The sequence below is a fragment of the Malania oleifera genome, chromosome 9, assembly GCF_029873635.1.
Source record: "Malania oleifera isolate guangnan ecotype guangnan chromosome 9, ASM2987363v1, whole genome shotgun sequence".
NCBI lineage: Eukaryota > Viridiplantae > Streptophyta > Magnoliopsida > Santalales > Ximeniaceae > Malania > Malania oleifera.
Genome location: NC_080425.1, coordinates 4,159,320 through 4,186,685, shown reverse-complemented (window position 1 = coordinate 4,186,685; position 27,366 = coordinate 4,159,320). Strand labels below are relative to the sequence as shown.

Genomic DNA, 27,366 nt, shown 5'->3' with positions numbered 1-27,366 from the left:
AAAATGTGATTTTATTAAAAATAAAATTTTAAAATTTTCACATAAACTTAACTGTTGACTAGTAGGATCCATAAAATAAAATCTTAGAAATATTTTTTTTAGTACTTCACAAAAACTGAATAGATGGAGTGTTCTATTTAAAATACTTAAAGACCCTATTAGATTTTACCCAAAAAATATATATTTATTTCAAAGTTTTAAAAGATTTGCAATGCAATACTCTTACTTATATTTGGAAAAAAAATTGATTTTGAATTATACTAAATTTATATATAATATAAAATTATATTAAAACTTACTTAAATTTATTTAAGGGCAAAAAACTAGCCGCGGCCACGGCCCACGGCCCACGGCCTACGACCCACGACCCACGACCCACGAAAGGCGAAGAGCCAAGAGCGCTCTGCGCCTCTGACGAGCACCAAAACCAAACCCCTCGTAAAACCCTACCTTCCCCTCCAACTCAAACCCACCCGTTCTTTTCCATACGCAGCGCCAGGTCTGCCGTGCATTGAACCCTGAAAACAATGGAGGTCGAAGGAGAAGAGCAGAGCAACAACAACGTGATGTGTTCTCTGACGGACCCAGAAGGGAATCCCTTGGGACCTCCCATGTACCTTCCCCAAAACGCCGGTCCGCAACAGCTTCAGCAAATCGTCAATAAGCTCCTTAGCAACGTGAGTTTCATTGATTTCTTCGGTTATGAAGTTATAATTAGTTGCCAAAAATTATATGCTGTTTGAATTAAGCATATTTTGTTCTCTAAGTGACATGTATTCTAGTTCTTACTATTTTTTTTTTGGGGGGGGGGGAGGGGGCGAATATAGTTCTCAAATTTTAGTTAAATTTTTTTTTTTGACATTTTGTCACACTGGTTACTTTATTTATTTATTTTTTTCCTTTTTCTCAGTTGCGGTCACTCTGCAGTCTGAACGTTGGAATTCATTTGCTAAATTGTGCAATTATTGGACTAAAATTGCAATATTTTAGAAAGCACAGTGACTGAAATTATAACAGTTTAGTATGTACTGATGATCATTTTCCTATAATAAAAAAATTATGGTGACTAAGATAGAAAATTTAAAAAAAATCAGTGATCAAAAGTGCATTTTATGGTTTTGACTGAGCATATGCCGTTGTGTCGTGATGTGACGTGTCTTTTAGTTCTCAAATCGTCTGAAATCTTTCAGTTAAAATCATACGTTGGGGCTTGAATTTTAGTTCTCTTACGTCGTGTGTTTTAGTTCTTAATTTTGTCGGGTGAATTTTAGTTCTCAAATGGTCTAGATCTTCTTATAAAAAATATATTTTGGCAAGTATTGCTGTGTTATGCTGTATTTTCCTTTTCAAGTGGTTCAGTTATTTGGTTTTTTTTTTTAAGACTTTAGGAATTAATGTAATATTGATGACATAACTTGGGATTTTAAAATTTCTCAAATGGAACGTTTCCAGTTTGGCCAAATATCTGAAATTTTGGGCACTCAAATTTCCTACAGTATTTTCTGTATATTATGTATGGCAGTGGAACCATTATTGTGAGGAAAAAGGGGAGGTTTTTTGTTGGGTTGGGGCTGCTGGGAACTGGGAAATTTTAAAAGTTCAAAAATCAAAACACAGCTTAAACTGTGCATTTAGTTAATATAATGGTAGACAATTAATGATCCCAGGTTATAGTGGTGTCTGCTATATGTGTTGGTATTTGGAAACAAAGATTGGTAAAAAATGGAACAAAATCATTGTAGATTCTTGTATGTGAATTAATCAATCAATTAATGGTCTCTGTAGATTTGTTGTGCAGATTGAATTGGGTAGTTTGCTCATTGCATTTGTGTCTCTATTTTAAGAGTATTTTCTCATTGTGGAAGGGTCTTTTCTCTTAAAAATGCCGATCATTGACATGGTTCAGGTTAAAGTGACCTCTTTCCCTGTTGTGCTAAAACTGCTTATCCTTTCTGATCAATTAAGGTGATAAGCGTCAACATTCTTTTTTATTTTATTTTAAAGTACTGGATATAATTTAGTTTATGGATTTGGATATTCAATTGTCATGCAAAGCAAGATGAAGCTTCTCAATTTCAAAAAATTGTCATAGTGTCGACATTGAATTTTGGTTTGAGGTGTGCTGATGGATGAAAACTACTTATGCATGGTGATCCCCCAAACAAGAAAGCTTAAAATAGGGGTGGATAAGACTCGAGAAAGTACAAACACTGAAAGCGCAGAGTTGCCACCTTTGTTTTTTTTTTCTTTTTGGGGAAAACTAAGAAAAAAACCCTAAAAAGATCTATGGTCTAGAGAAAACGGATTTGGGAGCACATTTGTGTGTAAAAAAGGTGGTAGACAAACCACTATAAGGGAGATTAGCCAACCAACACCCTGCAACACGTTCGAAGAATGGTTATCACTATGTGTGTTTATGTGTCCTAATTAAGAAATAAAAAAAATAGGAAAAAAGGAAGGAGTATCCCCTTTTGGGTTATCCAGTGAAGAATCACTGTCCAAGAGTCTAAACAACAGGGCTAAAAGCCCTGACATACTCTTGTTTGAAGGGGAGAATTGGCTTCAAAATATCCTAAGTTTTGAAAAGAATAGAAGAGATTATGAAAAAGTTTTTATTGATTGCCTTACATTCAAGGATGACTCTTTCCTTTGGAATTATAATTTTAAAAAGTTTCAACATCAAAATTTATAATTTCAATCAAGGACTTGGATAATGTGAATGAAGTTTTTGGTTTGAAGAATCATTGTCCAAGAGTCCAAAACAACAGGTCTAAAAGCTCTGACATACTCTTGTTTGAAAAGGAGAATGGACTTCAAAATATCCTAAGTTTTGAATTGAATAGAAGAGATGATGAAAAAATTTTTATTGATTGGCTTACGCCCAAGGATGACTCTTTCCTTTGGACTTATAATTTTAAAAAGTTTCAACATCAAAATGTATAATTTCAATCAAGGACTTGGATAATGTGAATGAAGTTTTTGGTTTGAATTTTAAGTAATTGATTGGAATTAAAGAAACTAATGTTGATAGAGTAGAGAATTTCTTGATTGACACTTGACTTTAACAAAGAGTTAAAGTAAACCAGTCATTAATGAAGAGTTGAAAATCTCGGAATTTACTATCAAGGTTTAATGCTTGAGGTAGGGTCAACTCACGATGAAGGATTTTGAAAATCCCTGATTGATTATCAGGGTTTTAATGCAAAAATGGGGTCAACCCTTGATGGAAAGTTTGAAAGTCCCTAATTGGAGATCAATGTTTTAATGGAAGATGGAGTCAACCCTCGATCGAGGATTTAAAAATCCCTGATTGAAACTCAGGTTTGGAATGCAAAGATAAAGTCAACCCTAGATTGAGGATTTGAAAATCCTTGATTGAAAATCGGGGTTTTAATGCAAGGATTTAGTTAACTCTCTATTTGAAAGCTTGAGAATCTTGGATGTCTATATTATTTAGATTGGGGTGAGTATTCTTAATTAAGGCAATCATCATTTATGAAAAGTATTTGAAATTTTGAAAAAGGAAAGTTTTCATTTTGACAAAAAAAGGGAGGTTTTTGAGAAACTGCTAAATTCATCACCGGCCATCAAAGGAAAGGATTTGAAATTTTGAAAAAGGAAAGTTTCAATTTTGACAAAAAAAGAAACTTTTGAAAGAATTGCTAAATTCATTGTTGGCCATTAAAAGAAAAGATTTGAAAGGATTTAACATTTTTTAAAATGAGGAAAGTTTCAAGTTTGACACAAAGGGAAGTTTTTGAAAGATCTGCTAAATCTATCACCAGCCATTAAAGGAAAGAATTTGAAAAGGGGGTTCTAAAAAGAAATTTTTTTTTTTTTTTGAAGAAGATTCCAAATTTATTCCTAGCTTCAATACCGTGGTACAAGCGTCGACACCATTTGCCCATACGGGTTTAATGGAGAGCACTTGTCCCTTGCCTAGGATTGAGAAAGGGGAGAGTACCATACGGTGAAACCCTCCTTGCCATCCCATCATCGGCCAGGTTGAGATGTTTAGAACAAATTTGGAGACTAGAAAAACACACACTAGTACTAAAAGGAGCTTGACAACATATACACTTAAAGTGATCTTTAATAACAAGCAAGCTTAAGCAATCTAAAGATTATCAATGAGCACTAGAGATTAATAGCAATGCAAGAGCAAATTTAAACTCATTTTTTAAACAAATCTTCAACGTTTGCAATAAGTTCTCATCAATGAAGCCAATTACATTCCATCCCAAGAGAACATTCAAGGACATATTTCACTAAGTATGAGTCAATTGGTAATTCATTGCATTTATGTAGGTCACAATATTAGTCACAAAATGCTGCAACCATTCTTTATTCACATACCTTTCATTCATTCAAGAAGTCATTTGAAGGATAACTTGTGCATACAAAGCATAAAAAAAAGAAGTTCATTAACAACTAGAGCATAGAATGATCAAGCTAGGGACTCGGATTCCTTCCATGCATTTATTCAAAACTAAGAAGGGCAATAATCAATCAAAGATCTAGAATATCACAGCCATGCATGGTTTAAATCAAGGAAGGAGAAAAACAAACCTAACCCATGCCCTTGCTACCCTAACCAAACAAATCCTAACCCATGCATCCTGCTGCTCCTGCTGCTTGCAGCACCCATTAGCACAGCTATCCTCAAGCTAAAACCCTCCATGACACCATGAAGGCTTTACCTTCAACCCTAGATGGCAAACAAATCCTAGCCACCCTCTAGTCCTTGTCGCCAGCCCCTTCAGCAGCTCCTGCTGCAATTTACAGCAGCCATGCTGGCTGCCACAGCCCCAAAAACCCTTAAATCCCTAAAAACAACAAACAAGCAGATTCTTTTTGCTGCTGCTTACAGCCCGAATGAAGCCCTAAAAAACCACAAGCAAGCAGCTTTTGTTGCTGCCTACAGCCAAAACAAAACCTGGCCTTAAAGGGCCTGCAGACGTGGCTACTACTGTTTGCAGCAGCAGTTGCTGTGCACAGCTCAAAAAAACACAGCCTCTTACCTCTGGATGAATGACTAGGGTTTATCTAAAACCCTAGCAACTGCCTCCCTCAACCCCTGTAGCCGTCATCACTCAAAACAACCAAACCCTAACATGATAAACAAGAACAAGAACAAGAACTTCAAGCTGATATTAAAAATAAAATAAAGTAGAAAAGTGCCTTGAAGAGATCAAAACTTCGTGATCTTCTCCCCCTAGCTCTTCACGTGAAGCGGCTGTCTCCTCCCTTCCCTTTTGTCCTTTCGTTATAATGGCCGTACACCTCTCTCTCTCTCTCTCTCTCTTTTGTTTCTAATGGCCGTGCTCCTCTCTCTCTTTGTTTATTTATAATGGCAATACTCCCCTTTCTATCTCTCTTTATTTTTTATCAACCCTAATCTCTCCTTCCTGGCCTCAAAGGCCTGCAGAAAGCAGCTTGCTTGTGGTTTTTTACGGCTTCGTTTGGGTCGTCAGAAGCATCAAAAAGAAGCTGCTTGTTCATTGTTTTTTGGGCTTCATGGGGTTTTTGGGGCTGTGGCAGCCAGCATGGCTGCTGTAAATTGCAGCAGGAGCTGCTGAAGGGGCTGGCGGCAAGGACTAGAGGGAGGCTAGGGTTTGTTTGCCGTTGAGGGTTGAAGTAAGACCTTCATGGTGTCGTGGAGGGTTTTAGCTTGAGGATAGCTGTGCTAATGGGTGCTGTGAACAGCAGCAGCAACAGGAGCAGCAGGATGCATAGGTTGGGATTCATTTGATTAGGGTAGCAAGGTGTCATGAGCTAAGCTTGTTCAGGGCATTATGCTTGCTTGTGACCGCTTAACTCATGTGCTTGGGATGGGTTTCCATCATGTAAATACTAGTGTAGGGTTATTTTCTACTAGTAGAGTCTTTGTAAGCCAAATATGGCAGTATGACTCCTCGGTCACTTTGATGTTTCCTAGTGCCAGGATGATAATTACATAAAAACCTCTTTAGGGGAGGGTGAGTGTTCATCAATCATTGTAAAACTCACTAGCAATTGTCAACGTGCTTAGCCTACTTGCCTCCCTCACTAAGTACAACATGTCAACGGAGGATTTGTTAATGAATTACGTTTGCTTCAATGTTTACTGCTTGGTTGCCACGACTTTCATGAATTGATTATTATTTCCGCTGCTATCTGAATGAATATTAATGAAAGTGCTTTGTGGATGAATGTTGGTAAACGATAGGCTGGCTAGTTAAGCAAGAGTGCTTTAGCTAGCGCCGCACGGCCCTTCACGACGGTGTGAAAAGAGGCGGACCGTGACATTTGGTATCAGAGCCAAGTCGGTGACACTTGGTGAGAGCCCAAGGTTGAGTTGCTACGTGAATTCGATTGCCTTCGTTGTTGGATTTGAGAAGTTTTGGTAAGTGACCATGGCACCAAACACTGCTGAGAGGATCAGCGTGCTGGAAGCACAGGTTGAGGAAACAACCAACACTATGGCCGCGGAGGTTGCCCAGATGAGAGAACTTGTTGATGAAGTGATGGGATCACAAAAACGTCAAGCAGGTTTGATAGGCGACATGTTAGAGGACTTTTGCCACATTGTGAAAACTTTGCAAGCCCAGATGGCTGATCTGGATGCAAAAGTGAATGTGATGGTTCTTGCTATAGGGAACTCCAACACTCCGGGTTAGCAAGACCAAGGTGCCAAAACCCAGGACATATGGGGGTGCCCGAGATGCCAAGGAGTTAGAGAACTTCTTGTTTGATGTGGAGCAGTACTTTTGCGTTGTGAGGATGGCCTCAAAACAGGCAAAGGTGGATACTGCGACCATGTACTTGGTTGGTGATGCCAAATTGTGGTGGCGTACCAAGTACAGAGATATTGAAAATGGAAGTTGTGTAATTGATAGTTGGGCAGACTTGAGGAGAGAGCTCAAGGCCCAATTCTTTCCTGAGAATGTTGAGTATAATGCAAGGAGAAAACTGAGAGATCTCAAGCATATGGGGTCAATCAGCGAATATGTGAAACAATTTTCTGCTTTAATGTTGGATATTCGGGATATGTCGGAGAAGGACAAGTTGTTCAATTTTCTTGAGGGGATGAAACCATGGGCAAGAACTGAACTTCATAGGCAAAGGGTTCAAGACTTGTCAACTGCACAAGCGGCTGCAGAACGCTTGACTGACTACGCTGGTGATGATACCGCTTCGTCCAAACGGTTTGGCGGAGAGAGAAACAGTGGAAAGTCTTTCAAGAATGGCAAACCCAAGAGTGGGGGAGCCGACTCTAAATCATCAACTTCACAGGAAGCTTCGTCGTCTCAAGGGTTCAACACACCCAATGGAAAGGGGAAGAGTAAAATTGAGTGTTTCTTGTGTCGAGGTCCTCATAGAGTTTTTGAGTGCCCTCACAAAGCATCACTTAATGCCTTACAGGCTTCCATTGTAGAACAGGCAGTGGAAGACGATGGGGAAGAGGATGATGCCCCGAGGGTGGGTTCAGTGCGGTTGGTGAACGCATTAGAAAAGCAGGTAAAAACACTGAAAGTTACACGAGCAAAAGGGTTAATGTTTGTAGACTTGAGGATAAATGGGAAGAGTACTTGCGCTATGGTGGATACGGGAGTTATTCATAATTTTGTTTCGCAGTTGGAAGCAAGGAGACTCAACTTATCCTTAGAGAAGGATACAGGACGCATGAAAGCAGTTAACTCTGTAGCCCAGCCTACTCTGGGAGTAGCCAAGCAAGTGGCTATAAAGCTTGGACAGTGGGAAGGTCATGCGAATTTCACAGCGGTGCCATTGGATGACTATCTAGTCATTCTAGGAATGGAGTTCCTAATGGGGACGAGGGCAGTGCTGATGCCTTCGGTTGGTTCCCTGTGTTTGATGGGAGATCACTCGTGCATGGTGCAAGTCGTTGCAATGAAAGGAGACGACGGGAAGTCCCTTTCAGCAATACAACTCAATGAAGGATTGGGTCAGGGTGAGCAAACACGTCTAGCCACGGTAGTGGTAGACAAAGAAGTAGGCCAAGAGCTGGAGCCTGCGACCATCCAAGCGTTGTTGGATGAGTATAAGGAGGTGTTGCTGGATAAGCTACCTCACAATTTGCCTTCACGACGGACTGTGGAGGAGGAGATCGAGTTGTTATCAGGAGTGAAACCACCTGCTAAAGGGCCATGTCGGATTGCGCCTCGAGAGATAGTAGAGTTGGGGAAGCAACTTGATGAAGTGGAAGCGTGATGTGTTTGCCCTTCCAAAACACCGTTGGGAGCATCGGTGTTGTTTAAGAGGAAACATGAAGAGCATCTACGGAAAGTGTTCGACAGGCTGAAGGGAAACAGTCTGAATGTGAAGAAGGAGAATTTCTCTTTCGCTCGGCGGAGCTACAAATTCCTTGGTCAAGTGGTTGAACAAGGTCATATCCGGAGGGGTATGGAGAAGGTAAGGATGATTCAAGAACGGAAGATCCCCACGATAGTGAAGGAGTTGCGTTCCTTTCTTGGCCTTACTAGATACTGCAGGAAGTTCGTTGAGGGGTATTCGCGGAGAATGACTCCAAGGACAGGACTACTGGGGAGGTATTATTGGCCGCACACGCGGGATGATGTGGTTGATTATACCAAAACTTGTCTCACTTGACAATAAGACAAAGGGGAGCGGAAGTAGTATGGTATTTTCATGGCCGCACCAAAGTACTGCTCGGCAGAGGGGACGACACAATTGTTCCTTGTGACTATTGTGAGATATTGGGGTGTTCCCCAAGTTATTATTTGTGACCAAGATTTAATGTTCACTGACAACTTCTTAACAGAGTTTTTCAGGATATTCAGGTCACACCTTGACATCTCTTCGAGTTATCATCGACAGATAGACGAACAGATGAAGAGATTCAAAGAGCTGCTAGATGAGTACTTGTGCCATTTTGTCAACGACAACCAGAAGAATGGCGTGCAACTACTTGATGTGGCTCTGTTCTGTGGCAACGCCCAAAGGCGCTCAACAACCAACAAGAGTCCTTTTGAGCTTGTTACAGGTCAGCTGCCACTGTTACCTCACATAGTGGGCGAGCCGTACCGACGAAAGAGTCCTAGGGCGTACATCTTCACCAGTGAAGGGAGACAGAATGCAGACTTTGCCCAAGCCTATCTGGAGAAAGCTTCTATGCAAATGAAGAAGTGGGCAGATCAAGAGAGAAGACCGCAGTTTCATGTCAGCTGCCTCAAGCCATTCAACGCCAACACCAACAACCTGAGCAGAAGTCAGTCAAACAGTGCAGAGTTGAAGACAGTGCAACCTGACAGACATGATGTTGAAGAGATCCTTGCAGACAGAAAGTTCATATCCTCAAGGAAGAAGCGGCAGAAGTTCCTAGTGAAGTGGAAGTGCCTTGATGACAAAGAAATCAGCTGGATTTTTGCGGAAGATTTGAAGCCATTCGTGGACAAAGTTGAAGTGTACCTACCGCCAAAAGTCTACGAGGACATCGACCGCATAAGTGGGAGAGAATGTCAAGAGCTAAGCTTGTTTAGGGCATTATGTTTGCCTGTGACCGCTTATCTCGTGTGCTTGGGATGGGTTTCCATCATGTAAATACTAGTGTAGGGTTATTTTCTGCTAGTAGAGTCTTTGTAAGCCAAATATGGCAGTATGACTCCTCGGTCACTTTGATGTTTCCTAGTGCCAGGATGATAATTACATAAAAACCTCTTTAGGGGAGGGTGAGTGTTCATCAATCATTGTAAAACTCACTAGCAATTGTCAACGTGCTTAGCCTACTTGCCTCCTTCGCTAAGTACAACATGTCAACGGAGGATTTGTTAATGAATTACGTTTGCTTCAATGTTTACTGCTTGGTTGCCACGACTTTCATGAATTGATTATTATTTCCGCTGCTATCTGAATGAATGTTAATGAAAGTGCTTTGTGGATGAATGTTGGTAAACGATAGGCTGGATAGTTAAGCAAGAGTGCTTTAGCTAGCGCCGCACGGCCCTTCACAACGGTGTGAAAAGAGGCGGACCGTGACACAAGGGCATGGGTAGGCAGCTGCTTTGGTGGCTGCAAGGAGGTTAATGAGTTAGGGTTAGGTTTGTTTTTTTTAACCATGCATGGCTGTGATATTCTTGATCCTTGATTGATGATTGCTCTTCTTAGTTTTGAATAGATGCATGAAAGAAATTCGAGTCCCTAGCTTGATCATTCTATGCTCTAGTTGTTAATGAACTTCTTTTCTTTATGCTTTGTATGCACAAGTTATCCTTCATATGACTTCTTGAATGAATGAAAGGTATGTGAATAAAGAATGGTTGCAGCCTTTTGTGACTAATATTGTGACCTACATAAATGCAATGAATTACCAATTGACTCATACTCGGTGAAATATGTCTTTGAAGGTTCTCTTGGGATGGAATGTAATTGACTTCATTGATGAGAACTTATTGCAAACGTTGAAGATTTGTTTAAATAATGAGTTTAAATTTGCTCTTGCATTGCTATTAATCTCTAGTGCTCATTAATAATCTTTGGATTGCTTATGCTTGCTTGTTATTAAAGATCACTTTAAGTGTATATGCTGTCAAGCTCCTTTTAGTGCTAGTGTGTCTTTTGCTGGTCTCCAAATTTGTTCTAAACATCTCAACTTGGCCGATGATGGGATGGCAGGGGGGGGTTCACCGTATGGTACTCCCCCTTTCTCAATCCTAGGCAGGGGACAAGTGCTCTCCATTAAACTTGTATGGGCAAATGGAGTTGATCCATGTACCATAGTATTGAAGTCAGGAATAAACTTGGAATCTTCTTCAAAAGGAAAAAAAAATGTTCTTTTTTAGAACCCCCTTTTCAAATTCTTTCCTTTAATGGTCGGTGATGGATTTAGCAGTTCTTTTAAAAACTTCCCTTTGTGTCAAAATTGAAGCTTTCCTTGTTTTAAAAAATGTCAAATCCTTTCTTTTAATGGCCAGCGATGAATTTAGCAATTCTTTCAAAAGTTTTTTTTTTTTTGGTCAAAATTGAAACTTTCCTTTTTCAAAATTTCAAATCCTTTCCTTTGATGGCTGGTGATGAATTTAGCTGTTTTTTAAAAACCTCCTTTGTTTGGTCAAAATGAAAACTTTTCTTTTTTTCAAAATTTCAAATCCTTTTCATAAATTATGATTGCCTTATTTAAGGAACATAAATCCAATCTAAATAATTTGACATTCAAGATTACCAAGCTTTCAATTAGAGAGTTGACTAAATGCTTGCATTAAAACCTCGATTTTCAAACAGGGATTTTCAAATCCTCAAGCTATGGTTGACTTTATCTTTGCATTAAAACTCTGATTTTCAATCAAGGATTTTTAAATCCTCAATTGAGGGCTGACTCTTTCTTCCATTAAAACCCCGATCTCCAGTCAATGAGTTTCAAACTTTCCATCAAGGGTTGACCCCATTTTTGCATTGAAATCCTGATAATCAATCAGGGATTTTCAAAATCCTCCTCAAGCTATGGTTGACCCTACTCAAGCATTGAACCTTGATAGTCAATATGAGATTTTCAACTCTTCATTAATGAAAGGTTTACTTCAACTCTTTATTAATGCTTGGTGTCAATCAAGAAATTCTCTACTCCGTCAACATTACTTTCTTTAATTTCAATCATTTACTTAAAATTCAAATCAAAAACTTTATTCACATCATCCAAGTCCTTGATTGAAATTATGCATTTTGGTGTTGAAACTTTTTTCTAAGGCTTGGTTTTGTTGTTGTTGTTGTTGATGGCGTTGAAACTTTTTAAAATTATAATTCCAAAGAAATAGTCATCCTTGAACATAAGACAATCAATCAAAATTTCATCATCTTTTCTATTCTTTTCAAAACTTAGGATATTTTGAAGCTACTTCCCCTTTTCAAACCAGAGTATGTCAGGGCTTTTAGCCCTGTTGTTTGGACTCTTGGACGGTAATTCTTCATTAGATAACCCAAAAGGGGATCTTCCTTTCTTCCTATTCTTTTTTATTTCTTAATTAGGACACACACACACACATAGTGGTAACCGTTTTTCGAACGGGTGTTGTAGGGTGCTAGTTGGTTAATCTCCCTTAGAATGGTTGGTCTACCACCTTTTTTACACATAAATGTACTACCAAATCTGTTTTCTTTGGACCGTAGATCTTTTTAGGGTTTTTTCCTTTGTTTTCCCTAAAAAAAACAAAGGCGGTGACTCCGCGTTTTTAGTGTTTGTATTTTCTCGAGTCTTATCCACCCCTTTTTTAAGCTTTCTTGTTTGGGGGATTGTCATGCATAACAATTTTTCATCCATCGGCCACCTCGCCCTAGAATTCGGTGTCGTCACTATGACAATTCTTTTCCTTCCCTACGTACAAATGTACTCCCGAACCCCTTTTCTCTGGACCGTAGATCTTTTTAGGGTTTTTTCCTTTGTTTTCCCTAAAAAAAGAAAAAAGTAAAGGTGGCGACTTCGCATGTTCAGTCTTTGTATTTTCTCGAGTCTTATCCACCCATGTTTTAAGCTTTCTTGTTTGGGGAATTGCCATGCATAAATTTTTTTTCATCCATCGATGCACCCCGGACGAGAATCCAATGTCAACACATAGCACAATGTATTTAAACAAATATGTTTTGTGGCCTTCATTGTAGATTTTAGAGAAGTTTGTGTTTGCTTTTCAAATGGAGTAATGAGTGATGAACTTTTCAATTATGGGGTGTGCAGGAGGAGAAGTTGCCTTATGCTTTCTACATAGCAGATCAAGAGCTTGTTGTGCAGCTTGGAACTTACTTACAGAAAAATAAAGGTTGGGAAAACAAGAAAGAAAAGATGGTATATTTCATCTTCCATCACATTAGGGGTTTGGTTCTCTTAATTCTTATCTATTGATTTTCATTGGTGAAAAAACTGCAGTTTCTGTGGAGAAGGTGCTATCGATAATTTATCAACCACAAGCAGTGTTCCGAATTCGTCCCGTAAATCGTTGTTCAGCAACAATAGCTGGTATGAAGCTTAGTTTTTTTTTGTTCTTCATTCCTTATATTTTTGGATTGCAAATTTTGGTAAATTATGTGTTGAATGTGATGATTTTGCTAATATTGAAGCATCTGCTTTTAAACTGGTGAGCTTCTTACTTTACTATTTACAGAATGCAACATGAATCTTACCTTGCTCTCCCATTTGTGACTGCTTCTAAGATATAGGTTGCATGATGAATTGCAGCAATTTTTACGTTCTGATGGTTGTCTTTTGGTAGGATTGTTCTGGTGTTATATGTGTTTGCTGGCCTATGAGAGTTCTAATTTTCTTTTTCTGATATTTGTGAAAAAAGGATGCTACTAGTACTTATGTAGTTTCCCCTTGATCTGCAACTTATTAGTTTCTTAGTTTTATTTTTTGAAAATTAAAATTTGTTTAGATAGGAAAAAGAGTATAATGGAGACACCAACTACTCTGCCAAATGATAGAAATAAAGCTACATGGATACAAATATCAGTTGAAGAATTCAAAACTGTGGCTTCTTTTCTTGTTTAAATTTTGCCTCTTGGTTTGCCAGCATTGGCACCCATAAACAATGTTAAACAAATGTAAAGAAAGAACTACAGTGAGTTGCTTGAATTTTGTAAAAATGCAAACATTTCTGAAGTGTGGACTAAAATAGCGTGCACATGCTGGAAGTCTGTCATTGGATCTTGACTGTTTTTACCATATTTTTTTGTACTCATTTGTTCTACTGTCACAGGTTTTACAGGAAAATATATCATCGTATCACGGGTTTTACCTAAAAGTATATCACTATTAGATGTCTTTTGTACTTCCCCTTCTTTTTGTGTTCTTCCCTTTTCAGTTTTCAGCTGAGTGTATCTCCTCCTATATTTGGATATCTGGGTGCATCTTTGGTACTAGTCCCCTATTAGTTCATTAGGTGCGAATGTGCTATATAATTTTCTATCTGCTATCCTTGTTACTTGTTTGACAATCCTATAAATTTGTCTCATATATTTAGCACTGCAGGTCACACAGAAGCTGTACTTTCTGTTGCATTCAGTCCAGATGGGAGACATTTGGCCAGTGGTTCAGGTGATACGACTGTTAGGTTATGGGACCTAAATACCCAGACACCAATGTATACTTGTACAGGTTAGTAAATTATGAGTTATGGGAATTTTCTCTTTGGTGTACTGAATACTAAACTTCGGTAACAGGCTGAAGGCTTGGATTTCAATGATAATGGCATAATTCCCGTTGTTTGAACATTTTTAGTGAAATATTGGAGTGGAGTAACTGAGCTTATTATACTAATGATAATTTTGATGTTATCGGTTTTGGTAATTTGATCGGGCAGAACAGTTGGTGACAAAGAGAATGTGTTATTTTGTGGAGCCTAGTTGTTAGCTACTTTCCTGTTGTTTGTAGTGGCTGCATATTTACACATGAATATTTTTATTTTTATATTTATTTATATATATTTTTGTGTTTTACTGTTATGCTCTTGAGGGCAGGGGTCTTAAGTCATATAGTATCTGCTGAAAAGTAGGGCTGCAAGCTGAATGAGATAAGCCAAGCCGAGTGGAGCTTTACTGTGGTCAAGTTTGTTCATTAAATTTTTTATTGAGCTCGAGCTTGAGCCAACTGAGCTTGAATATAGCTGTTCAACCAAGCCGAACTGGACTTAGCATGTTGTTGGTTAGATTATTAAGTTGAGTTGAGCTTAAACCAAGCTTGAATGTGCTTAATTCACCTAGCTCACAACTGAGCTTTGATTAATTTTAGTTCTAAAGGTAACTTACTTGATAAATCTACGAAATGAACGTACACATCTACATATATCTATACACGCATGCACATACTGAGCTTTGATTAATTTTAGTTTAAAGATGAACTTATTTGATAAATCTAGGAAAGGAACATACATATCTATGTATCTATCCATCTATCTATATGTATATTTATATATATATATATATATATATATATGGCTTTGTTTTGAATTAAAAAAAATATAAATAATTACAACAACCAACCAGAACTCTTTTTCATACTCTGGTGAGGATTGGGCTGCTGTTCAAGATTTTTTGAAGGTTAATTTTGGGGTTTTGAGAAGGAGATAAGAAGGATATTTTCGGACTGTACTATTTTTACAATCTTTGGTTGCTTTGGCTTGAAAGGAATGCTAGAGTTTTTAAAGATCAGAAGACTTCTACAAGGCTGCTCTGGAGAAATTTATTTTTCTTGCTTCTTTTTTAGCTCATTCTTTTGGGGTTTTTGGGGGTCTTTTGCTGTCCCATATTCAAAGGGATTGGAAGGCAGCTTTGATGCAACTTTTTAGTTTTTTTTTTTCCTTTTGCACTTTTTCTTGGAGGATTTCTTTTCCTCTACTGTAATTATGTCTTATTTTTTAGTAGATTTGTTTAATTATCACGAAGAAGAAAAAAACGAACCAAAAAAACTTAAAAATAACAGCACATTTATTAGAATGGCCCACACAATTTAAAATACATATTTATTGGTTTGTAAATTAGAATCTTTATTCACTCCTATTTGGGCCTTTGAACAAGTCCACCAGCTTCTAAAAGGCCTACTCCAAGCTTATAAACAAGCCCAAACAGGCTTATAAATGGACTATTCACAAGCCAAACTGAGCCGAGTTCATTGGCTCAACCTTATTTAGATTCAGCTTGTTGAAGGAATGGGCCTCAAACATAAGCTTGAGAATCACTTATTTATTCAAATGAATGAGCCAAATGAGCTGTACAAGCCTTCACGAGCGGAACTATGAGCTGCTCATGAATGGCTTGGTTGATTTGCAGTGCTCCTTTCAGCCCTTCTTTCATTTCCATCACCTCAATTGGCTGGCTTTAAGTTCTCATGTACCATGGGCAACATGTATGCATGTTGTAATTCTTGGAGAAGATATTGTTTCTCTTGCAAATGACATGTTAATTTTTTACCTCTCAAAAATCGATGCTGGCTTAATTTGAACCATCAGGAGGACACTATTTTACCAAAGGTAGAAATTGCTTGATTCCTAAGGGGAACCTCGAAGCAGAACAGTGCCTACTGTTTCACACTCTTGTTTTTGGAGGGTGTGGTAAGTTATGGTCAATATGCATTGCATTATATGAGTTCTTTTAGAGAGGTGGCTATGAGAATGGCCTTTAAAAGAATTTGGAAAATTTTTGGTTTACGTGCTTATTATGATTGGTATGCTTTGCATAATATGAATTCTTTTAGAGAGATGGCTATGAGAATGGCCTTAATAAGAATTTGGCAAATTTTGGTTTACATGTTTTTTTGTTTTTGTTTTTGTTTCTTTTAATGAGGATTTCTTATGCTCCTTCTTGTACTTCTTCTTGATAAATTCTCTTCTTCTTCAATCAAAGAATTTTTTTTTTTTACGAGACAGTGATGACTTGTCCCATCTTATTCAGGGCACAAGAATTGGGTTCTTTGTATTGCCTGGGCACCTGATGGCAAACACCTTGTAAGCGGAAGCAAGGCTGGAGAACTTCAGTGCTGGGATCCACAGACGGGAAAGCCTTTAGGCAATCCACTTACTGTAAAGTCTATATTTAAAATTTTAACATTATTTATTCTTTTAGTAGTAACAAAATGCTACTTGGGCTTTCTATATGAGCACATTGTGTGTATTCCCTAGTTCACGAGGTTTTCCTTGTGCTTGTTGGGTCACTTCATAGCATTTTACATTATTTAGCATGGTTATTTCTGCTAGTTCCTAGTGTGCTTTAGAAGTGCACGGGATGAGCTTTCATCCTTTGTCTTATTTTCTTTTTGTATATTTATTGAAATCCAAATATTTGCTGCTTATAAGCTTTTTATATTGAGGGACATGGCCATTAATTGAGTGAAAACTTCCCAGTGTTGGTCCAACCTTAGTCCCTTCCCTGCAACCACGTAATTGAGACGGTATTTAAACCCTTGGGCGGTAAGAGGCACCGTCCATGCACCTACAAGTAGGTGGTTGCACTGCAGCCTGCAGGGGGTTAACTATTTACAAGTCTTACATATTTTTTTATTTGCTTAAAAAGAAGGGGTAGCCTGGTGCATGAAGCTCCTGCATATGCAGTATCCGGGGAAAGGGCGGACCACGATGGGTCACACAGCCTTACCTTGCCTTTTTGCAAGAGGCTGTTTCAATATGTTTACGGTTTGCTTCAATTGGTATATTGTTGTCCAATTGCTTTTCCTTTAGGTTCCCATTAAATAAATAAGAGGGAGAAGATTATCTAGGAAGTTGCACAACATAAACTATGTTAAGAGAAGATTTTCTTGGAATTTGAGAAACACAAACTATGTTCTTCCATTGAAATTTCATAGCTGATAAGTTGTAGATCTCATTTCAGCGACCTGGCAGGGGCATACAGGTTCAATACCTAGTCAGTTTATGCTGAAAAGAGTTTTGTTTTTTTTCCCCTCCAAAGTTTTCTGAACATTGACATTTTCTAGTTTATGTACGTACGATGTTAATAATGTCAATTTGATAAGTATTCTGCATGGAAGAGTTTGAGCTGACTTGCATCCTATCCAATAAAAGGGTTCTGTATCATTAGTTTAGTGTTGGAAGGGTTCTGTATCATTAGCTTAGTGTTGGAACTTCCTACCAAATAGTTGTTGATTTTGGGAGGATTTATGGTTCCCAATCATAGAGCAGAATCCTTTTCAAATGAATCTTAATGATGGGGAGGCTGTTAAGCAGTCTCCTACTTGGTTAGTTGGATTCTTATCAATTATCGCCCTTTTTCTGAAGGGATGCTAGGGTTTGGATTTTGGATTGGCTGGGAATATTTTCTTCTTGAATATTTGCATTCTACTCCTTTCCCCCGCATATTGTGCTTATAAAACGGTGGTTTCTCCCATGTTTAGCTTTTGTTCGATTGGCTTTCTTTAGTAGAGTTAAATATGAAAATCTGCCACTGCAGATAAGGAGGCCTCACAAGGCTCTCTTGATACTTGTGCAATGTGTTCTACTATTGATGTGTTGAATTCTCGTCTGTGTTTGCATTGTTTGGTGTTGTTGAGCTCATGGAGCAGTCTGATTATTTTAGTGAATGTTGGGTTTGTTTGGGATCCTAGGAAACTTTCTCGTTGATTTTGTTCAGAGGTTTTGGAAGGCGTAGAATATTAAAAGATTACGGTTTGTACAGTTTTTGCAGTTCTTTGGGCCATTTGGTTAGAGAGGAATGCTTTTATCTGTGATGGTGGCGCTTTCCTTTTATCATCGCTTTGAGATTTAGTTTTTCTTACTTCTTTGTGAGCTTTCTCACATGGATGCTTTAAAAGAGGTTGTTTCAGACATTGATCGGGTCTGAATGGCTTAGTTAACTTGATCTTTTTTATGTAATTGGTGATTTTTATTTTTCCTTTTCTTGTCTCTATATTTTTTGTTTTCTTCTAGGAGGATGCCTTATTCTCCATTTTTTTTCTTTCTAACTGTTCTTCTCTCAAATAGATTTTATTTTTTTATGAAAAAAAAAGGCTATGCATAGTCCCACAACTTTTCTAATTTGGCATTTGTCGTTTTACCTGTAATAGTTAAATCATCTCTTTATGTTACCAACTTGAGATAAGTGACAATCTTAGATCATTAGGAAGATAATTGATCAATTATTCTGATAGTGTGCGATTGTGAAGAATTTATTGACCCTAATGAAATATTTATTATGTGTCAGGGCCATAAGAAATGGATAACTGGTATATCTTGGGAACCAGTACATCTCAATGCTTCATGTCGTCGCTTTGTAAGTTCCAGTAAAGATGGAGATGCACGCATATGGGACATATCAACGAGGAAATGTGTGATTTGTCTTAGTGGTCACACGCTTGCAGTCACTTGTGTAAAATGGGGCGGAGATGGAGTTATATATACTGGGTATAACTTTAATTTTTGAAACTTTTTTTTTTTTTTAATGTATTTCAGCTTCTTGAATTTCCCTTGTCTTGCTGATCTTTAAATTAATATTTTACCTGGACCACTAAGTATACATTTTCAGGCTATAGTTGCTCTAGAGATGCTGAGCATCCACGATACTGAGGCATCTTACCTGGGCCAAAATTCTTGTTTTCATTTGTGCTTTTTTACTTGAATTATTTAAGGATTTGGGACCTTTCAACCACGGTTACTTATCCAACTTTGTCTTTACATTTGGAATCTTATGGTTTTATGTGCCATAATATGAGCCTGAAATGGCAGACACCATAATAAGGCGTGTGCTAGGGTAAAGCTTAATCTACATCCTGAGTTTTTTTTGTTTGCCTGTCTGTCTGTCTCTCTCTCTCTTTCTCTCTTCTTCTTCTTCTTTTGGGTTGCTACATGCTTAAGATAGCACCCCCCTCCCCCAAAAAAAATCCCCCACATCCCCCTAAAAATATAGCAGACCTGGTCAACATTCCAACAGCTCGTCTGTTAGCAGGAGACCAAGGCCTATAATTTATTGTGATGAGTGGATTTCAATTGAACTGTTTCTTTGTTTCATGTTTGGGCCTGTAATGTCTCTTTCTTGCCAAATTATCAACTGATTCAATGTATTTATTATGTTGGTTTCCATTTGCAACTGTTTTTGATATTTAGATTTGATTTTCTTTATTGATGTTAAAATAGGTCATTTTTCATGTCTTCCTTTCTAAGTTAGCATAGTTGCCAGGCTGTTGCTTTTGATTTCAAAATTTGTATCTACATATTTACGTAATTGAAATTTTGACGAATATTTAGTGGGCTTATGGTTCGGTTAACCTTTTTTTATCATGCTTTAGAGCTTTGTTGGCAGCTTACAAGTTACAATTAACTTTTGCAGCTCTCAGGATTGTACTATCAAAGTTTGGGAAACTTCACAAGGGAAGCTAATTCGTGAATTGAAGGTAAAATCATGCATATTTTGTTGTTCATGTTTTCTTCTGGTGCAGTGCTTTATTTTTTCTGTTGACACGAAATTGGTTGCCGCATACCATAAATATTCAAGTTCCATCATGATAGTTTATCTTTCATAAGCTTTTTTAGCTATATTGATACTGAACTGACTTTTTTCTCTTACCATTGATTTAATTTCATTTTTAACTTATTACCTTTTTTTATAATATTGTTGCTGCGGATTGATAAAAAAATTTCGGCCCCATACACCTTAGAAAGGACTCCACAATACCATCCTTTTTATCTTCACATCCTTTGTAGTTGTTGATGTGAGTTTCCTACTCACAAATTTCTATTTGGTGGGGGCTTTCTGGTTCATTAGATTTTTTTTGGATGTTAGTTTTGTACACCATTATTCTTGTCTACTTTTTTATACTGTCATCATCATCCTTGTATGTTCTAACTTGCTTTTAGGGCCATGGGCATTGGGTTAATTCCCTTGCATTGAGCACTGAATATGTTCTTCGTACTGGAGCTTTTGATCATACGGGCAAGCAGTATTCATCTCCAGAGGAAATGAAGGAGGTATTTTAGATGCATGGTTTAATTATTGCATCAGATCTTTAGCAATTTCATTTTCCTTTTTCCTTGTTCCACTTATACACACACCACTATGCAATCTATGCTCATATACTGTATCACATAATTTTAAATGTCTTCATCTGCTCATTTCACTTTGTCTAATCTAGTTATCAATCAAAGCACAAAACTTTGAGTCTTTTACAATTGATATTTTTTTTGAATAACTACAATTATAGTGGATAAGTTGCCAAGAAGGCATATTTGTGATGTTAGAAGAACTTTATGGAAAATATCTACATGGAGTCTAAGAAATCTTGGAAAGACGCAGATTTCCTGGCAGCACCCTAGTGATCTCAGTGAGACATGAGAGGAGATTCCACAACCCCGAGCAAGTTTAGTGACGAGCCACTGCCTAGGCTCTTGGGCGAGACTACTCGGTGTTTTGGAGGTGGTCTTGGGCATGGTTGGTGATTGGTTGCTTAAACCATGTAAAATTTTGGTGCCCTCATGGAAAACTAGTTGAGCGTCTGGGTGCTTGAGGCTATGCTTGGGCAATAGAAATTAGTTGGGCCACTGAATGGGGCAGCCATTTTTTGTGTGTTAGATTTTAATTTTGGTTAATAAAATAAAAATGCTGTTAGATACAATAAATGCACATGATAATATGATGGATTTGCAGATTCTTTTGTTAATGCACTTTGATACAATTTTTGAGTTGAGAACTTGTATGTAAGAGCAGCCTGGCTGCTATAAATTTGATAAATTTTATTTTTAGTGACTTATCTGATTTGGATTCGTCAGCTCGACACTCTACTCTTGCTTGGAATCTTTTCTTATCTATAAATTTCTTTCGGTGGTAATCCTTGGTCAACTATTTCCTGGGATCCTATGGATGGATGTATAGTTGGAAATTTGCTTTTTCCTCATTCGGTGGCTGTATTTCTGTAATTCAGGTGCCTTTGTCTTCTATTCTCTTAATTTCTTTTTAAATTTTTGAAACTCCTATGAGTTCTAAATTGGTTGGAGAGGGTGATGAGCGAGGATTCATTTAGTGTCTTGGGAGGTTGTTTATGGGCTTGAGTTTGAGGTAGTTTTAGGTTTTGGTAACATTGTGTCTATAAACATTGCTTTGGTGGGGAAGTAGTCATAGTGTTTTCATTTGGAAATTAATTATGTTTGGCACAAAGTGGTAAGGAGTAAGTTTAGCCTCTTGGAGAATGATTGAATACTAAATTAGCAGATAATGTTACCTGTGGGGCCGTGGAAATTCATTTCCTAAATTCTTATTTGTTCTTTACTTACAGTAGAAATAGGTCCCAGATTCAGTTTTCAGAGGACCTTTCAAGAGGCGCTGTTTCCTTTTCTACAGACTTTCCTCATTTATTACCTCTATAGTCCTCATAATGCTCCAATGGTAAATATTATAAGGGGGAGTTTCTCTTGGAATTTTCTGTTCTTCAGGTATCTTGATCACAGAGAGGCGAATGGACTTATTTGCCCCTCACAGATTTGAACTCTTTCCAGCTGTCCTTTTGAGATAGTTGAATTTGGACTTTTGGATAGTTCTGGAATCTATTCATTAAACCTTTTAAAATTCTCATATTATTCAGTGTCCATGCTTTTGCTCACAAGCAAATCAAATTTGGAAAGCGAAGGGCCTGTATCATTGCTATTTTCTGTTTTTTGTTTTTGTTTATGCACAGTGAAGAAATAGATTATAAAAATGTGTTTGTTTATGTTAGTTTTCTGTTTCTATTGTCAGTTTTTGTTGTTTGCTAAAAAACTGAAAGCCAAATTTTATGGTTTTTAGTTGTTTTGACGACTTGTTGCCAAAAATTTTGACATCCAAAAATAGTTCTTTTAGATTAAATCATAAATTTCAAAAATAATAATAAGGTCAATTACAAAATTTTTCTACTATTTTTCAATTGTCATGTCCAGTAAAATTTTTATTGTAAAGTAAATTTTAAAAGTATAGAAATTAAATAAAATAGTTATAATAGTTTTTTTATTATAGCATTTTTTAAATTTGTATTATTTTAATCATATTTTTATAATATTATTGATTTAAAGATGAAAAGATTATTTTTTAATTAGGAAATTTATTTTAATTTTATAAATATTAACTAAATAGGTCGCTGATTTTTGGTTTTTAGTTTCTGTTTTTGGTTTTTGTTTTTTGATTTTCGTTTCTATAATTTTTGATAGTAATACTAAACGAACCCTATAGTTCCTTCTAAGATGAGGGCTTTTGTTTGGGGTAGTCCTTAATCAAGCTAACACCAGCAATATGTTGCAGGTTAGGAGGCTTTTTATCCAGCTATTTTTTTGTTGTGCCAAAGGTAGTGATAAATCTCATTCTCATATAAAAACAGAGATGCACACACATTTGAATTGTTCTACTTTGTGGAGTACAGTTTTTTGCTTTGTTTGGAAAGCAGTTGGTTTGCCCAAAATCTTTGGAGGGTCTTTTACTCACTTCATCTAGGGGCTTTAGAAGGAATAGGAGGCAATGATTTTGTGAAGTGCGAGTTCTGTCAAAAAGCATGCTTAAGGTGTGAAGTGCATGATCATAGGGCATATAGCCCTAGGGGAGGTGCATTGGCATATTGCACTTGAGGCTCAAGAGGCACGCACCTTGAGCTTTGGGGCAAAAAAGCGTGTCTTGTTATTTTTTCCATCTAAGATTCAAATGGTTTTTCCTTCTTGGGAAAAGCTCTCTCTCTCTCTCTCTCTCTATAGACACACATGCGCGCAAACACACACACAGATAGGGTGCTGAAAGAAAATGGAAAGCTGTATTATTATACAAAATCTAATAAAAGGCAAGATAATAATCTACTATGCTCATGATTGTTCCCTTCTTCAACTTTGCTTTTTCCCTCTCCTAGGCAAAGTTTTCTAGCATTAACTTTGTTTTGGTTATTCAAAAATTGCCACCTTTTCTATCATTTTTCCTCTTATGTGTTAGTTAGATCTTTCCACTCTTTCTAATATTAATTGTTATATATTTATTTATTTCAAAGATGTGCACTTCGCTAAACTCAGATGCATGCTTTTCATAGCACCTTTTTCTTAGGCTCCAAGAGTCCTTGCTTGGAGCTTTAGTATAGTTAAGCGCTTTTGAGAACACTGGTAAAAGCACTTTAATTTTTCATTTGAAGGCTTTGAGAGAATGAGGATGTTCTAATATACCAGGACGTCTTTGTTAATCTATCTATACAACAGTTTGGTTTTTAATTGGAGGATTTCTTTCTTTGTTTTGTAGTTTTTTAACCTGAGATTCACCATCTAATGCTGTTTCAAACGCAGCAGCAGTGCCTATGCTTGGTTCTTTGTTTGCTTTGTGCTGGATTTGTTAGTTCTCATCCATTTAAACCGGAAAACATAGGTTTGGGACTTAGAGGCCTTTAGTATCACTGCCAAAATTTATGAAAATGAAAATTAAAAATTAGTAACAAAAACTAGAAACCTAAAACCAGTTTGGTTAATATTTCTAAAACTAGAACAAGTTACAAAATTTGTTTTGTCCTTAAATCTAATAGAATAAAAATATGATTAACATAATAAAAGTACAAAAAAAATAAAAATAAAAACATTATAAATAAAAACAAAGTTATTATAATTATTTTAAATAATTATTATGATTCAAAATTCACTTTAGCAGAACAATATTGTTGTACATGACAATTGAAAAATAAAATATTTTTAATAAATTTTATTATTTTAATTTTTATAATTTTTTTTTTGTATATTTTAATTTTATTTTAAATTCACATGGTCATTTTATTGTAATTTTAATTAAAATTTTATATAAAATGAATGATTTGATCCACAAGTTAATTTTGAATATTGAAGTATTTTGTCTAGCTTGCCAGAACAATTAAAAATTCTAAAATCTAGTTTTTATAGTTTTTACAAAAAACAGAATAGAAAACTAACAATGTAAACCAATGCATTTTCATAATCTGCTTTTTCACTGCACTGAAACGAAAACAGAAAACAGAATACAGAAATATACGAGCCCTTAGCTTATGAAAAATATTCATCTTATGTTCTTGCTGGTGTGGAAGAAAGTAAATAAAATAAATAAAATAATTGGTCATTATTTCTACCTTCTCTTCTGAACTGCCAAATATAATTTGTGGCACTGGCATCCATCATGACTTATGAGCACAAGTATGTAACTGTTCTAGCTGTTGCAGAATGATTCACGACTTCACTGTTCTAACAGTGTGAGCATTCTTTATAGTAGGCTTTGTGCCAGTGCCACTGCGAGGTCTTTGGTCAACTCTGAAAGACCTCATCTTTTCCTGCTTTCTCCCTTTTTAGACAGCTAAGTGTATCTCTTTTCATTGTTATATTAGGTGGCTTTACAAAGGTACAACAAAATGAAAGGCAATGCCCCAGAAAGATTGGTTTCAGGGTCTGACGATTTCACAATGTTCCTTTGGGAACCTGCTGTTAGCAAACACCCAAAAACTCGAATGACAGGTCATCAACAGGTACATATTACTAATTGTAATTCAGTATTCTGTTTCTTGTTCCAATCGAAGTTGTTTAGCCTGGGAAGCATTACAGTTGATATGCCTCTATTGGGGAATAATTGCTTTTCTGGCATTGCTGTGGAAATTAGAAAATTTTTCAGCAAGTTGGTTTAGAGTTCCTTTGGTTAGGTGTGTGCTATTTCCACTATTTTTTAAGTTGGTGGTTGATAATGCATTATGTGTAGCTGTATTAAAAATTACCTATAAGTTAATTTCTTGTGGTTATGTTAATTACTTTATTGCCTATAATTATACAAAAGGAAAGCTTTCTGTAGTTTTGAAATTACCCACACTTGGTAGTGCAAAAGCAAGTATTAGCCTAGCCTACTTTGGTTTGTCTGGCTGGCATAAGTTTTTCAGCCCTCCATAGTGTGTGTTTGGGAAGGGTTCAGAGCAAAAGTGATCTGGGTGTAAAATTTCTTCTGATCAAATCTATAATGATTTACTTGGAAGATGATGGTTGGTCTAAAATCAGCTTTTGAGGAAGTGTAAAGAACCATCTTTCCTCCAAAAAGCATTTCTAGGGTTAAAATCAATTTGTGATTCCAAAAGTGTAATCATCCAGCCAAGTTGTTGAGGCTAGCTTAAATAATTTTGCACTTCGAAATCGCTTTTGATTCAGAATTGTCTCAAATGGGCTCATATTATGCACGTTGCAGGAGCCCTTAATTCCCAACTGTATTTCTTTACCTGCATAAATCATGCTTCAGTGGGTAAGAAGACTCTGAAAGATGAACATATCTGCTTGAATATGTTTTTTTCTTGAAGTTGAATAATTGAGCCTTAAGTGTTGCTTTTACTTGCTTGCAGCTTGTGAACCACGTTTACTTTTCACCTGATGGACAATGGGTAGCAAGTGCCTCATTTGACAAGTCTGTCAAATTATGGAATGGTACTACGGGAAAATTTGTTGCTGCTTTTAGGGGTCATGTTGGGCCTGTTTATCAGATAAGGTTTGCAAATTTTCTACTGTCTTCTTTGTCTATTTGGTTTGCTTTTTGGGCTAATTATTCTGTTTTTGTTGCCCCCAGTTGGTCTGCTGATAGTAGGCTTCTTTTAAGTGGGAGCAAGGACTCCACACTAAAGGTAATTTGTAGGAAATCTTTTCTGTTGTGTCGAGTGGGTTATTATTTGTATCTACATGCATGCATATGATATACATGCTGTGAGAAAAGTTAGGCTTTCCCACCAAGTATGATAACAGAAATTTCATTGATGATGGCATTGCTTGAAATTAAAATAGTCTATACATATTGAAATGCTTTTGAGGAGTGTGATTAGCACAGTAGTAGGTGCTCCCACCTTCGACTCAAGTCTTGATGTACACCCAAGGTCTTGAAATCAACTCATCCATCCTAAGCTCTTTGTGTTCCTCTGTCCCTACGCATGCACCTAAGTCCAGGTGTTCGCCCAAGGTCTTAGAATCAACTCATCCCATCTGAAGTCCTTTGTGTGCCCCTCCATCCCCACGCATTCATGTAGCCTTCACACACACACACACACACACACACACACACGAGAGAGAGAGAGAAGGAAAAAAAAGAGAGACTTTATACAAAAACAAATTGAACTTATTTCTTTTTCAAGCATTCAAAGGAAGATATTGTAGCTGAGATAGCTAGGGATGGACTAAGGAATTTCACCATTAACTTTTCTTCTCTTTCCCTGCTTGCTAATTTATCACATCAGAAATTATCAATAGTAATGACAATCATATTGTCTCTTTTATAATTTGGGGTCACAAATGTCCTCGACTGGTGTGTGCAAATTCTAGTGTTTGACTTGGAGATGGACTTCTTAAGGCAGAGCCACAATCGTGACCCTTGACCTAACTGGGGGTGCAAATGACATCAAAGGCAAAGCCTTTGAATCCCGCTAGGTGGGATCAGCTATATGAATTGTTTTCACCATTTTGGACAATGTGGATCATTTACGCTCTTGGGATGCTAATTAAAATTTAAAATTCTGTTACTGTCTAGGTTTGGGATATTCGGACACTGAAGCTGAAGCAAGACCTTCCAGGCCATGCAGATGAGGTATCCTAAACCTTCTATGTCGTGCTAATTAATGTACTATTTTTCACACGAAGATGCCTGTAATTATATTTGTGTATGCATAATTTTGCCTCTTCCTTGGAAAGGTTTTTGCTGTTGACTGGAGTCCAGATGGTGAGAAGGTGGCTTCTGGGGGTAAGGATAAAGTGTTGAAGCTGTGGATGGGCTAAATTGATTGAAGGAGACAAGGGGACTTGCAGAAAACATGGACAAATTTTTGTTGTGATAAATTTTCTTTTTCCTTGCCGAGTCATAAATAGTAATGATATTTATGAATATAGTACACTCAATTGTATATTACCAAAGAGCTGAATGATCCTCAATGCAATTCCCTTTTGTGAAGGTTAAAGTTTGAAA

The 27,366-nt window shown here is 37.0% G+C and overlaps 1 protein-coding gene across 1 annotated transcript; it reads left to right on the top strand.

Moving 5' to 3' along the window:
* The first annotated feature begins 337 nt into the window (after positions 1-337).
* On the top strand, positions 338-27,366 carry LOC131164593 (notchless protein homolog). Its single transcript, XM_058121893.1, has 13 exons — positions 338-677; positions 12,686-12,767; positions 12,875-12,964; positions 13,976-14,101; positions 16,393-16,520; positions 18,652-18,851; positions 19,774-19,837; positions 20,301-20,411; positions 24,776-24,913; positions 25,766-25,908; positions 25,987-26,041; positions 26,935-26,991; positions 27,096-27,366. Exons 1-13 carry the CDS (start codon positions 528-530, stop codon positions 27,177-27,179), a joined length of 1,428 nt encoding a protein of 475 aa, XP_057977876.1. The 5' UTR covers positions 338-527; the 3' UTR covers positions 27,180-27,366.

Coding starts and splice junctions, on each gene's coding strand:
- LOC131164593 (XM_058121893.1), top strand. CDS start 528: ATGGAGGTCGAAGGAGAAGAGCAGAGCAACAACAACGTGATGTGTTCT. Junction 19,838..20,300: donor AGCTAATTCGTGAATTGAAG/GTAAAATCATGC, acceptor ACTTGCTTTTAG/GGCCATGGGCATTGGGTTAA. Junction 20,412..24,775: donor CTCCAGAGGAAATGAAGGAG/GTATTTTAGATG, acceptor TTGTTATATTAG/GTGGCTTTACAAAGGTACAA.